Source organism: Rhinopithecus bieti, unplaced genomic scaffold, assembly GCF_001698545.2.
Source record: "Rhinopithecus bieti isolate Rb0 unplaced genomic scaffold, ASM169854v2 scaffold_110, whole genome shotgun sequence".
NCBI lineage: Eukaryota > Metazoa > Chordata > Mammalia > Primates > Cercopithecidae > Rhinopithecus > Rhinopithecus bieti.
Window position 1 is genome coordinate 4,017,934 of NW_016803311.1, and position 15,109 is coordinate 4,033,042.

Below are 15,109 nucleotides of genomic sequence, written 5' to 3' on the forward strand. Positions count from 1 at the left end.
CGCCCCGCCCCGCCCCGCCCCGCCTCGCCTCCCCTCCCCTCTCATTTCCTTTTTCGTTTCCTTCATTCTTTCCCTCCCTCCTTCCCTCCCTCCCTTCCTTCCTTTCCTTCCTTCCTTTCTTCCTTCCTCCTTTCCTTCTTTCTTTCCTCCCTCCGTCCCTCCCTGCCTTCCTCCCTCCCTCCCTTCCCGCCTTCCTCCGTCTTTCCTTCCCTTATTTCCCTCTATTTCTTCTACGTAAAAGAAGTAAAGACAACAGGTAAAACTGGCTATGGAAAGGGAATATTGAAGGTTTGAGAAGAAAGAAAATGTTTAGAAATAGTACTTTAAAGGAGAAGGAGAGAAATTGACTGGACATCATATACTTGCTAGGCAGTGATAAGGAACCAGTTTGGTGGTCATGAACTTAATGTGGACATAGTATAATTTTGCATTTTTCTCCAGGCTTGTTGCTGTGTGAGTACAATAATGGAATATGTGGAGAGTTGAATTTTAACTAAGATTATTTCCTCCATCACACAGGAGACTATGACAAAGTAAGCTGGGGGGAGGGGGAGGAAAGAATAATTGAAGACATGGAATATTACTGCCAATTAATTGGAGACTAGCCTTGCTGCATACTTTCTGGTTGGGAGTGGAGGCTCAGCTCTCTGCTGTACCCAGCTGACACTGCCCAGGAGGGTAAATTAGAGCACTTCCAGTTTCTGCTGGGCAGGAGACGAAAGACAAGCTCCTCACTTAGCCTCAGCAACACCACCCATCTTGGGAATCAGAGTGTTCCTGTCTGATTCTCCGAGTGTTTATGTAAAATAACATAACTTGCTCATGTCTGCTGAAACTATTGGACCAGCAGTATGCAGGGGAGGCAGTGTTTTTAATAGTGTTTGGCTAGAGAAGGACAGATGTTGTCAAAAATATTTTCACCTATATTAGTCTACCTTTTTCCTAGAACTTTGAGTAAAGGGAGCAGGACTTTTTTGGAGCTGCCCATTCCTTGCCACACCTTGGCTCTCACCCATCTGTACCTGGTTCCAGGTTCTAGATTTCTCTATAGCCCCACTGATAACAAAAAGAAAACCCAGGAAACTCATTGTAGTCCTTCCTCAAGTTCCAAGGCCCCTAGGAAGAGACTGTCTTCTTTCTACCTTTTGGAATCTCCCTATGTCCATTTGTTGTGTTAGGTTTGGGTTTTTTTGATGTAAGAGGAAGTACCTGGGAGAAATAGGGCTCTTCTCGTATTGGCTAATATTGGAGATCCTCTATTTTTTTTTTTAATTGGATAGTTTCTCTTCCTATCATTGATTTGTCAAAGGTCTTCATATATTTTGGATCTTCCTATCATTGATTTGTCAAAGGTCTTCATATATTTTGGATGCAGGTCATCTGTCAGATACATGTTCTACAAATGTTTTCTTATAATATGGGGTTTTCCTTTTCCTTTTCTCAATGATGTCTTTTGATAAGCAAAAGTTTAAAAGTTTAGTAAATTTCATTCTATCATTTTTTATCTTTATTGGTTCATACTTTTTGTATCCTATGTAAAGAATACTTTCTAAGCCTTAGTCACAAGTATTTTCCCCTGTGTTTTTTCAAAAAATTCACTCTTATGGGTTTTGATCTCATATAAAGTTAATCTAATTTGAATTAATTTTTCAGTAGGGTGTCATGGGGTAATTATTTCATATATGGATATTCAGTTATTACAGTATAATTTATTGAGAACATGATCTTTCCTCAATGATTTTTTGACACTTTTGTTGAAAATCAATTGACCGTACAAATGTAGGTGTATTTTCTGACTCTCAGTTCTGTTCCACTAATCTATCCTTATGCCAATACCGTAGTGTCTTGGTTACTGTTGGCTTCTTTTCTCCTGCTTTTTTTTAAAGAACTTTATTGAGATATAATTGAGATGTAATAAACTGCATATATTTGAAGTGTGCAATTTATGCACACGCAAAATAATTATCACATTCAAGATAACAAACATATCCATTGCCTCTAAAGCTCCGTCATGTCCCCTTGTCATCCTTCCGAACCCTGCCCCTTCTCATTTCCCCTTCCTCGTCTCTAGGCAACCACCGATCTTTTTTCTGCCACTATAAATTAGTTTGCAATTCATAGATTTTTTTAAAAAATATTAAATTATCTGTATTTTCAAATCTGGCTTCTTTCACTTAGCATAATTATTTTGAGATTCATCCATGTTAGTGCATTTATCTGTATCCATTCCTCTTTATTGCCAAGTACAATTCCATTATATAAATGTACCAGTGTTTGTTTATGCATTTATCTGTTAATAGACATTTTTCAGCTTATTGCTATTGCAAATAATGCTGTTAAGAACATTCATGTACAAGCCTTTGAACAGACATAGACATTAATTTCTCTTGGGTAAAACCTAGGAGTGTAATGGCTGGGTGATATATGATAGATGTATATTTAATATTTTAAGAAAATTTCAAATAGTTTTTAAGTAGTTGTAACATTTTACATTATCACCACATGTGTATGAGAGTTCTCATCTCTTCATATCCCTGCCAAAACTTGGTATAGTACCTGTGTACTGATATATGATGGTGGTTTTATTTTGCATTTCCCTAATGACTAATGATATTGAGCATCTTTTCATGTGCTTATTGATCATCTGCACATCTTCTTTGGTGAAGTTTCTGTCCTTATGTGTTCTGGCTGTAAGTCCTTTCTCAATTATGTGATTTGTAAGTATTTTCTCCCAGTCTGTGGCTTGTCTTTTCATTCTATAAAAAGTGTCTTTTGTAAAGCAGAAATTCTTAATTGTGATGAAGTCCTATTCTAATTTTTTTCCATGGTTTGTCCTTTTAGAATTGTTTCTCAGAAACCATTGCCTAAACTGAGGTCAGAAACTTTTCTCCCTCTCTTTCAGAGAAGAAATCTGAACTTGGAAAACTGAAATGACTCATCACATTCACACAGCTGTGTTGCTTGTACAGCCATGAGCAGAAGTCATCATCCTGGTATAGGGCTAATTGGGCTAAATATCCTGTTAATACTTCTTTCTGCATCTTTGCAGTTATCAATCTCATGACACTTTAATTTTCTTGTTAATCTAGCCTTTAACAATTGAAATTACCTTTCATTCCTCTCATTCCTCTCATCACATTTTATATATCAATCATTAACTATAAATGTTGTCCTTCCTCTTCAGAATGGTAGTCCAAAGACATGAGTTAGAGTCACAAAATCTGAAAATCACATGGTCTGTGATCTTCTACTTTCTGGAATTTAAAAAATTGGAATCACACCCTCTAAACAAGGTTTTTTGGTAAGAATTGTAATGAAGAACATTAAATGAAGAACATGGATTATAACTACATGGTGCTAAGCAAATGTCGTCATATCAAATGTTCGTTTTTCTCCAACCCTGATTTCAGGAACAAAAAAAGCAGTGAAGTTGGAGCATAGTGAATGATATGGTTTGGCTCTGTGTCCCCATCCAAATCTCAACTTGTAGCTCCCATAATTCCCACATGTTGTGGGAGGGACCCAACTGGAGATGATTGAATCATGGGGGCGGGTCTTTCCTGTGATGCTCTCATGATAGCAAATTGGTCTAACAAGATATGATGGTTTTAAAAATGGGAATTTCTCTGCACAGCTCCCTCTTTGCCTGCTGTCATCTATGTAAGATGTGATTTGCTCCTCCTTGCCTTCCCCCATGATTGTGAGGCCTCTCCAGCCATGTGTAACTGTAAGTCCAGTTAAACCTCTTTCTTTTGTAAGTTGCTCAGTCTCAGGTATATCTTCTTTATCAGTAGTGTGAAAGCAGACTAATACAGTAAATCGGTACCAGTAGAGTAGGGCACTGCTGAAAAGATACCTGCAAATGTGGAAGTGACTTTGGAACTGGGTAACAGGCAGAGGTTGGAACAGTTTGGAGGGCTCAGAAGACAGGAAAATGTGGGAAAGTCTGGAATGCCCTGGAGACTTGTTGAATGGCTTTGACCAAAATGCTGACAATGACATGGACACTGAAATCCAGGTTGAGGTGGTCTCAGATGGAGATGAGAAACTTTGGAACTGGAGCAAAGGTGACTCTTGTTATGTTTTAACAGAGACTGGCAGCATTTTGCCCCTGCCCTAGAGATTTGTGGAACTTTGAACCTGAGAGAGAAGATTTAGGGCATCTGGCAGAAAAAACTTGTAAGCAGCAAAGCTTTCAAGCGGTGACTTGGGTGCTGTTAAAGGCATTCAGTTTTATAAGGGAAGCAGAGCATAAAAGTTTGGAAAATTTGCAGCTTGACAATGCTATAGAAAAGAAAATCCCATTTTCCGAGGAGAAATTCAAGCCTGCTGCAGAAATTTGCATAAGTAACAAGGAACCAAATGTTAATCCCCAAGACAATGGGGAAAATGTCTCCAGGGCATGTCGGAGGGCTCCATGGCAGCCTCTCCCATCACAGGCCCAGAGTCCTAAGAGGCAAAAATGGTTTTGTGGGCCAGGTCCAGGGTCCCTGTGCTGTGTGTAGTTTAGGGACTTGGAGCCCTGTGTCCCAGCTGCTCCAGCCATAACTAAAAGGGGCCAAGATGCAGCTTGGACTGCTGTTTCAGAGGGTGGAAACCCCAAGTCTTGGCAGCTTCCACGTGGTGTTGAGCATGTGGAAGCACAGAGATCAAGAACTGGGGTTTGGGAACCTCCACCTAGATTTCAGAAGATGTATGGAAACACTTGGATGCAGAAGTTTGCTGCAGGGGCAGGGCCCTTGTGGACAACCTCTGCTGGGGCAGTGTGGAACAGAAATGTGGGGTCAGAGCCCCCACACAGAGTTCCTACTGGGGCAATGCCTAGTGGAGCTGTGAGAAGAGAACCACTGTCCTCCAGATCCCAGAATGATAGATCCACTGACAGCTTGTACCGTGTGCCTGGAAAAGTCACAGACACTCAATGCCAGCCCGTGAAGGCAGCTAGGAGGGAAGCTGCATCCTGCAAAGCCACAGGGGCAGAGCTGCTGAAGACCATGGGAACCCACCTCTTGCATTAGCATGACCTAAATATGAGACATGGAGTCAAAGGAGATCGTTTTGGAGGTTTGAGATTTGACTGCCTTGCTGGATTTTGGACTTCCATTGGGCCTGTAGCCCCTTTGTTTTGGCTAATTTCTCCCATTTGGAATGGCTGTATTTACCCAATACCTGTACCCCCATTGTATCTAGGAAGTAACTAACTTACTTTTGATTTTACAGGCTCATAGGTGGAAGAGACTTGCTTTGTCTTAGATGAGACTTTGGACTGTGGACCTTTGAGTTAATGCTGAAACGAGTTGATACTTTGGGGGACTGTTGGAAAGGCATGATTGGTTTTGAAATATGAAGATATGAGATTTGGGAGGGGCCAGGGGCAGAATGGTATGGTTTGGCTTTGTGTCCCCACCCAAATTTCATCTTGTAGCTCCCATATTTGCCACATGTTGTGGGAGGGACCAGGTGGGAGATGATAGAATCATGGGGGCAGGTCTTTCTCACGCCGTTCTCATGATAGTGAATAGGTCTTACAAGATCTGATGGTTTTAAAAATGGGTGTTTCTCTGCACAAGCTCTCTCTTTGCTTGCTGCCGTCTGTGTAAGACATGACTTGCTCCTCCTTGCCTTCCACCATTATTATGAGGCTTCTCCAGCCACATGGAACTGCAAGTCAAATTAAACCTCTTTCTTTTGTAAATTTCCCAGTCTTGGGTATGTCTTTATCAGCAGCATGAAAATGGACTANTAGATGAGACTTTGGACTGTGGACCTTTGAGTTAATGCTGAAACGAGTTGATACTTTGGGGGACTGTTGGAAAGGCATGATTGGTTTTGAAATATGAAGATATGAGATTTGGGAGGGGCCAGGGGCAGAATGGTATGGTTTGGCTTTGTGTCCCCACCCAAATTTCATCTTGTAGCTCCCATATTTGCCACATGTTGTGGGAGGGACCAGGTGGGAGATGATAGAATCATGGGGCAGGTCTTTCTCACGCCGTTCTCATGATAGTGAATAGGTCTTACAAGATCTGATGGTTTTAAAATGGGTGTTTCTCTGCACAAGCTCTCTCTTTGCTTGCTGCCGTCTGTGTAAGACATGACTTGCTCCTCCTTGCCTTCCACCATTATTATGAGGCTTCTCCAGCCACATGGAACTGCAAGTCAAATTAAACCTCTTTCTTTTGTAAATTTCCCAGTCTTGGGTATGTCTTTATCAGCAGCATGAAAATGGACTAATACAGTGATTAAGGAATAAAATATTAGAAGAAAAGATAAAGCAGGAAGTGTGGTCCAGGTCATTTAGGGCCTTGAAGTTCATGGCAAGAAGTTTGGATTTTATTTTCAGTGCATTGGGAAGCCATCTGAAGGGAATTGAGCAGGGGGCTCATATGATCTTGTTTTCAGTGGAAAGATTATTGTGTCAGTTCCATGAATTGCAGATGGTGCAAGGTAGGGAGAAAATCACAGCTATTATAAGTCTGGATGAGAGCTAAGAGCAAACTGGGCCATGGTGGTAGCAAAGGAAAGAGATAGAAGTGGATAGATATGTGATATGTGTTTGGAAAGATGTGTCAAGTTGAGCTAGTCTCCTCACTGTCTGAGAAACAGACCTACTCATGTTTGTCTCCTTAACTTATCCTATTTCTGGGCTTGCCCTGTCTCACTTTCAAAGTCCTATATTCAGTCTCTTTTCTTTCATTAAATACTTTCTTGAATATTCTGCTTCTTCTCTTCTGTAAAATTTTTTTGAGACATTATCTCACTCTGTTGACCAAGCTGGAGTGCAGTAGCATGACCTTGACTCACTGCAGCCTTGATCTATTGGGCTCAAGTCATCCTGTTGCCTCAGCCTGCCAAGTATCTGGGACCACAGGTGCACACCACCATGCCTAGCTAATGTTTTTGTATTTTTTGTAGAGATGGGGTTTTGCCATTTTGCCGAGGCTGGTCTTGAACTCCTGAGCTCAAGCAGTCCACTTGCCTTGGCCTCCCAAAGTACTGGGACTAGAAACATGAGCCACTACACCCAGCTTCTTTTCTGAACTTCTAAAGCAAATACTCATTATTCAATTATTTCATTTTTGTCAGTTTTGCTTTTCATGTATAGATTGTGAAGCTCCCTGATGGTAAGATTTTATTCTTCATTTCTTTATCTCCATGAGACCTAGCACAGTACTAGGTTGAAAATAAATGGAGATTAAATAACAGATTAATAATACAGCATCTCATAAAAATCAATTAATCAAGCAAACACAATATATAAAAAAAAAACTAAAACCTCTCAATAATTGGCCTAGAAAAGTAATAGAACATCAAACATGACCACATTGAGCAAACTGATTTACTGTGATCCACTAACGGAAATGTATTTATCACAAGATAGGTGAGGTACAAAAAGTTATAATTTTCTAGGACAACTGAATGGAGTCCCTAGGCTCAGCCACAGGTTATCCTTTCATGCTGCTGCAAGCCATACATTTGACTTGTGGCTGTAGCAACACAGAGAATCTGGAGCCAAAAGCACTGTTACAGTGCTTTCAGTCCTTAGGGAACTCTTTTTAAAATGTTAAGCATTATTGAGAAAATCTAAGAGAACACTGTGTGACTCTTCAGTGTACCACATGGTGATGTAAACTGCATTGCTCTAAAGAGGGTCAAGGAAAATTACAATTATTCCAAGACTTAAATCTTGTGAAAAGTAGTTAGAAACCAAAAAATTATAATGCTGAATATCTATGTCTAGGAAGAGATTTTACGTGAAGTACTAAATGTTTTTTAACAGATGTCACCCAACATATTTGATTGTGTAATTTTCTGAAAGAATTACTTAGTCCAGGCATGTTTTATATATATCTTTGTTGATCCATGGACAGGACAAGCTACAGATAATTAAGGGTGAAATTGTATATGTATCATCTACAAAAAAAAAAAAAAGAAAGAAAAACCCACAGTCGTCAAACTTACCATTAAGACTCATTTCATCTCATAGCTCACTAGCAAATTGAATTTATAAAGCACCTCTCACACAAAAAGTCAGAGAGCAAGGCACTAAAGCAAAACAAATACCAGTGATTAAGGAAAATTGAAAGCAGCAGTAAAAATATGTTTCTTTAGTCTACTTTTAAATACAGACTGGGAACTGCAAATAATTGGGAGTATATATAAGTGGTAATTTTTTTGTCTTCATGATTGTATGGTATTGAATACAAATGAGAAAAATTGTTGCTGTAAAACTCAGCAATCCTTATGAGATTATTGTAAACATTCACTTAATTAATTTAGTAATAAATTTAAATTACTCAAATATTGTATCATTTCTTAGACTGGCCAGTTTTGATGTGCTTCATGTTTACTTTTGGTGATTTGAAGAGAAATTATTCAAAATGGTCTTTCCTAACCTGAGGCAGTATCAAAGAAGGGAGGCAAATTTTCTGTAAGTTTCAGGTCTTCATAGCATTAGTGGACCATTTAAATATTCCAGAGAAAGTATTTTATTCTACATTGATCAATATTCAGATAATTTTCCAGGGGATTTGTGACTCTTCAATGGGATAAAACTGAACAGTTTAGAGGAGTCAGTGAAATAAAATACTTGGGCACCGATTTCATGGTGGATGGCTGTTGTCAATCATTGTTTCTTTTAGCATAACCATTGGCCACTGAGGTACTTCAAAGAATATTCTGGTAGTCAAATATTTGGAGAAAGAAGAGGAAAACAGAAACTTTAGAGTTCCTTTTTATCTGTGAATACATATTTTTTTCCAGCAGAGCTATTAAAGACAATTTAATAAAATATTGATTTTGGTAACTAGACATTAGGATTGAAGAAGTTGAGTTTTAATTTAAAATTTGGGGACCGCTTTACTCTCTCTCCCAAGCTCTCGCTACCTCTCTTACTCTTTAACCTGTTTCATTCCCTTTCCCTCCTTTCCCATTCCCTCATTCTTTTGCCAACAACTCCTACCCACCCCCCATCTTTTTGTTTTTATTTTTTTGAGATAGGGTCTCACTCTGTCACCCAGGCTGGACTGGTGCAGGGTGTTCATAGCTCACTGTAATCTCAGCCTCCTGAGCTCAAGCTCCTCACTGTCTGAGTCTCAGTCTCTCAAGCACATGCAACTACAGGCTCACCCCACCATGCCTGGCTAATTAAAAAAAAAATTTTTTGGTAGAGATGGGGTTACTCAGGCTTGTCTCGAACCCCTGGCCTTGAGTCATCCTCCTTCCTAGGCCTCGGGATTCAGGTGTGTGCCTGGCCAACACCCTAATTTTAACAGTTGTCCTGACTCATGTATATTTCAAGCTTAAAAGAGAACATGCGCCGGGCACAGTGGCTCACGCCTGTAATCCCGGCACTTTGGAGGCCAAGGCGGGCGGATTGCCTGAGCTCAGGGATTCGAGAACAGCTTGGGCAACATGGTGAAACCCCATCTCTACTAAAATACAAAAAACTAGCCGGGCGTGGTGGTATGCGCCTGTAGTCCCAGCTACTTGGGAAGCTGAGGCAGGAGAATTGCTTGAACCCGGGAGATGGAGGTTGCAGTGAGCTCAGATCACAAAGGAAAAGAAGGAAGTGCTTGTTGTTATTAGGGTGAGAGGGTAGCATTTGTTAAACTTGGCTAGAGCCAGTGCAAATGGAATTTGGGAAAGTCTGGTGATTTTTTTCAAAGCTATTTACAAGCTACCACTCCTCAGCATGCAACTCAAAGGACATTTTGAGTATTAATAAGATTATTTCATGAACTGCTTTGAGTTTGTTCGCTGAAATGTACCTTATAAATTATGATTTTACGATTGAAGAATATATGTCAATTTATATTTTTTCCTCTCTCTTTTCAGAATTATGTTGAATTTCTCAATCAGGTAGATTTCTAAATGTGATGATAATTGCTATAAAATTGTCAAAAAGTTCCAAAGCAGTCTGAAACACAGTAGTGGCTTCAATCAATGGTTAGTTTCATTTCTTTTCAAAGGCATCACTAGACTTTCCTCATGGCTCTGAAATTGTTTTCAAACTTTGATTGATCTTCTGAATCACCTGAAGTACTTGATATGGTAGGAATATTTGTGTCCCCTCAAATTTCATATGTTGAAATCTTAACTTGGTATTAGGTGTTATATACCTCCTGTAACAGTGGTATTAGGGAGCGGTGTATTTGGGAGGTGGGGCTTTTGATCATAGAGGCGGAGACCTTCTGGATGGGATTAGTTCCCTTGTAAAGGAGACCTGCTAGAGCTCCTTTGCCGCTTCCACTATGTGAAGACACAGTAAGAAGCCAGCAGTCTTCCAGCCAGGAAGAGAACACTCACCAGAACCCTGATCTCAGAGTTCCGGCCTCCAGAGCTGTGAAAAATAAATTTCTATTGTTTATAAGCCAGCCAATCTATGCTGATTTGTTATTGCAGCCTGAATAGACTAAGACAGTACTTGTTTAAAATACGCATTTCCAACCTGTCCTCCCAGGAAATTCTGATCCAGGAGGTTCGAGGTGGGACCTGGGAAACATTTTCAACAAGGTTCTCAAGTGATAATTAAAATCAGCAACACTGCGTTAGAACAGTGGTTCTCAACTCTACTTGGGCAGCTTTAAAAAAATCCTGGTCCCTTAAAAAAAATCCTACCTCTAACCAATGTAGTCAGAATATTCGGTGGCAGGACCCAGGCATTTGTACTTTTTAAAAAAGAATCCTCAGGTGGCTTTAATGTGCACCTAGGATTAACAATCATTGTTCTCAGTGTTCTTGTGAATATTAAAATAGATTCTGGAAAATGCTGTGGGATAATATATTTTACCTCTAGTGCTTCTCTAAGATAAAATATATTTAATTTGAGGAAGTGTTCAAATCAGAATATTTCAGTTTGAGACAGATACCACGTAGAGTCAATTTGAGTACCAGATAGTCAACATTTCTGGGGTGAAATAAGTCAGTCTCTAGACTTTTTTCAAGAACTTTACCAATATTCTACTTGGGCTTTTAATCATGTATATAATTCACCCTAGTAACCTCTTAGCAACAGACTGTGATATGCAGATAGGATGCAAATTATTAGGTGAAGAAAGTAGAGAAATGCAGAAGCAAGATTTGAGGTTAATTGTGGTAGAATTTAAAATTGTGGCCAGGAACAGACTTCATTATTCTCCTTCTTTTTGCTTCCAGAAAAGAATCTGCACAGGTGTATTTACCTAGGTGATCTCCAGTATGGAGATTCTTAATTGGCCATCTCAGCTTTTGGAATATGTGGAAAGCCAGGTTCTGATCTGGATAATGGCACAAGGATGTTGGCAGGTTATTATGTCTCTTGATTTCAGGGAGTTTAGCTTTATTTTTGTAGTGAGGTGCATTAGTTGAGGAAGATCCAGTACCAGATGGTAATGTTGGCTGGGAGTGGTTTTCTCACCTACATTTGGCAGCTTTACTCGGAAGTGGTGTTTTCAGTGCCTGAGACTTCCAGTCTATGCTACTTAACATGCTCACTGGGAAGCTTTAGGTGGTACAGAAGCAATGACACATCTCATTAAAGGTCCTGTAACTATGAACATCTGACATCTGTGCTGCAAATAGAACTGAATGCAGCCTTCAAGTGTTTACAGATTCAAGGGGTATGTTGTTTTCTAAAGGCACGGCTGAAATTCATTATATTTACCAGTCTTGTAATTTCTAGAGGCATTGACTGGAAGACTTAGATTATGCATTAATAAACTGCTCCTTTCCAAGATGACCTCCTCCTAAATGGGTCCCCTCTTTCCCAGCATTTAGACAATGGTTTCAGCTGATGGCTTATCCATGATTTAGCAATAATCATAACAATAGCTATCATAATTTGAATACCTATAATATGCTAGGATACTTTATGTATAAGTGATACAATAGCTCTCCACGATATTCCCACTTGGTGGATGAGGAACCTGGGGCTCTGAGGAATTAAGGACCTTGCCAGAGACCACAAAACTCCTAAGTGATAAAGCCAGGATTCTGCCAGCTGTTTGGTTGCCCAGTGGAGTCTCTGTCCATCTTGTCACGAACCCCTGCACTGTGTACAGGAATGGAATCAGCATTCGTTGCTATAAACTACAGTAAGGTAAGTGAACATTCATAAAAGTTGGCCTGTAGTTTAGTATTTAAACTGGAAAAATAAAAAAGGTAAAACAACCAGATTCAGCCTTCAAGGAGCTTATCATCCAGTTCTTGTATCACATTAAAGAATAACACCCTGATTCTTTATACACATTTCTAGATGCTTTAACTTTACATTTTTAAAATACTGAGCTATTTAGTGAAATCAGAAAATAATTTTTAAAAATCTAAATGTGCTCATCCTAAATTTGGCCTGGTTCCTTACAGCTGCAGAAATTCATTTTCTCCCCATTCCCCATCCCCCTTCCTGAAGCCCTAAAGCACAGACCCAGTGGGAGTCCCCTCCGTTTCCCAAAGGAAATATTTCATTCATATAATGTCTCCTTTGTAATCAACACTGAGAAATGTCACTTTGATTAAACACAACTCTGAATGACTAAGACCACAGTACAATAAATTCTCCAGAGCTATCTTTCAGAACAACTGATTGCTCTCCAGTCTTAATCCTCCAGAGTCTTATTTAATCAAAATGATGTTGCTAATTAAGGATTAAAACCTCCGAATAGAATAAAAGAGAAGGATTTTTCTTTCTCCTTTGGGCAGGTCAAGGAGGCAGAATTTGCTGCAAGGAAGTAAAGAGTCCCTTCTACCTTTGGTAAGACTGCATTGTTCTCTGACATTAGGACTTAATCCAAAATAGGGCTGAGTGCTTTGTAATATTAATATAATTGGAGAAAGAAAAAAGGGGAGCAAGAGAAAGAAAAAGAAAGAAAGAGAAAAGAGGAACTGCCTCGGAGAGCTACATATACCTATACATATACATATAGACACTACTCTAAAAATGGACAATGTAGCTCACATCTGTTTGACATCCACTGATAGATAACAACAATAACAAAGAAGTTTTTTACTAAATGCTTAACTACCCTCCCTTAAGATCCACATATTTTTTTTTTTCTTGAATTTGTATTTGGTAATATAAATTGCTTCCTTAAAAAACACAAAAACAGACGAACTCCATAGGAACTCATTGGGAGAGGCAAAGATTCACAGGAAGGCTGTTTGATTTTCATGGAATATAAACTCTTTTAGGTGTTGGGAGCAAACTGGGTGAGAAACAGAGATGCTGGGTGGTGTTTTAACAAATTGTTAAATACTTCTTTCATCTTTGCATCTTCTCTCTGCATTGGCCTAGAAATTTATAATTTCTCCCAAATTAGTCTACTACAATACAGACATACTAACAGCTACCTTTTTTTGAACACTTACTATGTGCCAAGTTCTTTGCCAGCAATGCACATGGCGTTACCTCTAATAAAACTGGAGAAGAGGTATTATCCCCCTTCAGAAATGAATAAACTGAAGTAGAGAATACATGACTAGGTCAAGGTCAGTCAGCTTGTGTTAAGCAGAGTCCAGACTTCCACCCAGTTCTCTTTGGTTCCAAAGCCACCTTCTATTCTGCAGGACAAGGCACTTCAAATCTTTTTACCTGGAGGATGAATGTATCCGCGTGTGTTGGGAAGGTGCTGATAAGCTGTACTGGTCCGCATGAGACTTAGAAGCTCCTGTGATTACTGACTGAATCATCATCACAGATTCATTCCATCGTCACTTAGCCCAATTCATCACAAAGACTGAACAACTACTACCCAAATGGAATCAGAAAGTAAACAGCGAGGACGGTCATAAGCCTCTTTTCTCTCCTAGCCAGTGCTACTTACCAGTTAAAAAAAGACATTGTTTTTTGTGATCCATACTCCTGAAGGCCAAAAGCACGCAGTGGACAGACGATGGCTCTTATGCCTCCAATGCCAAGGCAAATGGTCAACAGTGCTACGTAAAACAGCCTGTGCTGCTCTGTTTTTGGTATGTTGTTAACTGCATGGTAAGTGCCCAGATAGAAATCTTCCAAGGGAAAAGCCACCACAGATAACAAAGCAGTGCCTGTAAGTGGAGGAAAAAAAGAATAAATGTAACATAGAACAATTGGATCACCAAATCACATAATAAACAGGGTTTTTCCTCTGACAGTGGCATCATTTTGTGATTGTCTTATCCAAACATTTATGGTAGTCATTGCAATTTCAGGGATAGCCTGGTGTTTTCTAATTGTAAAAATTTCCTTCAATATGTGTCTTAACTAATTCAGAGTTTTAGGTTTTTTTCTTCCTCAAGCTTGAACTGTGTTTTCTCCCAGAATGTATAAGCAAATCATATTTATTTTGCCAAAATTAAAATAACTCAGAAAAGCATTGTATACAAAATGAAGCTGTTAGTATTCCCACCCCCAGATAAAACCACTGTTAATAAAGGTTATTTGTTCTTAATCAATCGAGTGACAGAAACACCATGATCTCAGACATCTCGGAAGCCTATTACATAAAAGCTTTTAAGAAGAACATTATTATCGTTAGAGAACACAGTCTTTCTTTTTTTCTTTCCTACTTCTCTTTCTCCGTGTAATGTCTTTCTTATTTATCTTATTTCTCACACAGCTGGATGGAGCCTTCTTTGCCACACACAGGGGTGAGAAGGCTGGGGACAGAGGAGTGTGAGCTGGAAGGAGAGGGGACATAAAGTGACAAAAGAAGGTTGAGTATCCTTCTCTCTTCCACCTTGTGGGGACCACATTTGATGTCTTTCCTTGTCTAATAAAAATTACAATACAATTCCATGCTTTTGCTAAGCTCTTTATATTTTGCAAAGCATGCTCATGAACTATATGTTTCATCTTGGAAAAACTTTGTGATGTGAGTGGATAGATTTTGTTATTTATTTATTTTTTTAAAGAAACAGGTTCAGTGAGGTTAAGTGACTTGCCCAATGTTATAAAGTAACCCAGTTGTAATCTCCCTCTTCTTGGACCTCCTACCATCAAGTAGTCAAATACTTTTTTTTTTTGGAAATAGCATTTCCCCTCATCAGATTACAAAAGTAATACGTTCTTATTTCAGAAAATTTGAAAAATAGAGGAAAGCACTCAGAATAATACAAAAGGCCCATAATCTCATGATTTCATTATAAATATTTT

General features: G+C 39.2%; 1 protein-coding gene and 1 long non-coding RNA gene across 6 annotated transcripts in view; one reads left to right on the top strand and one right to left on the bottom strand.

The window, feature by feature from the left end:
• Positions 1-15,109, bottom strand: part of SLC15A5 (solute carrier family 15 member 5) — a 90,286-nt gene that overhangs the window by 71,176 nt on the left and 4,001 nt on the right. Inside the window, exon 2 of the mRNA XM_017873802.1 lies at positions 13,800-14,022. Coding sequence (XP_017729291.1) covers positions 13,800-14,022 — 223 coding nt within the window. The remainder of the gene's footprint in view (positions 1-13,799; positions 14,023-15,109) is intronic.
• LOC108530758 (uncharacterized) overlaps positions 9,502-15,109 on the top strand; it is an 81,476-nt gene continuing 75,868 nt past the window's right edge. For all 5 annotated transcript variants that reach the window (XR_001885944.1, XR_001885949.1, XR_001885954.1 and 2 more), the window contains exons 1-3: positions 9,502-12,730; positions 13,543-13,944; positions 14,574-14,669. This is a non-coding gene — a long non-coding RNA (uncharacterized LOC108530758). The remainder of the gene's footprint in view (positions 12,731-13,542; positions 13,945-14,573; positions 14,670-15,109) is intronic.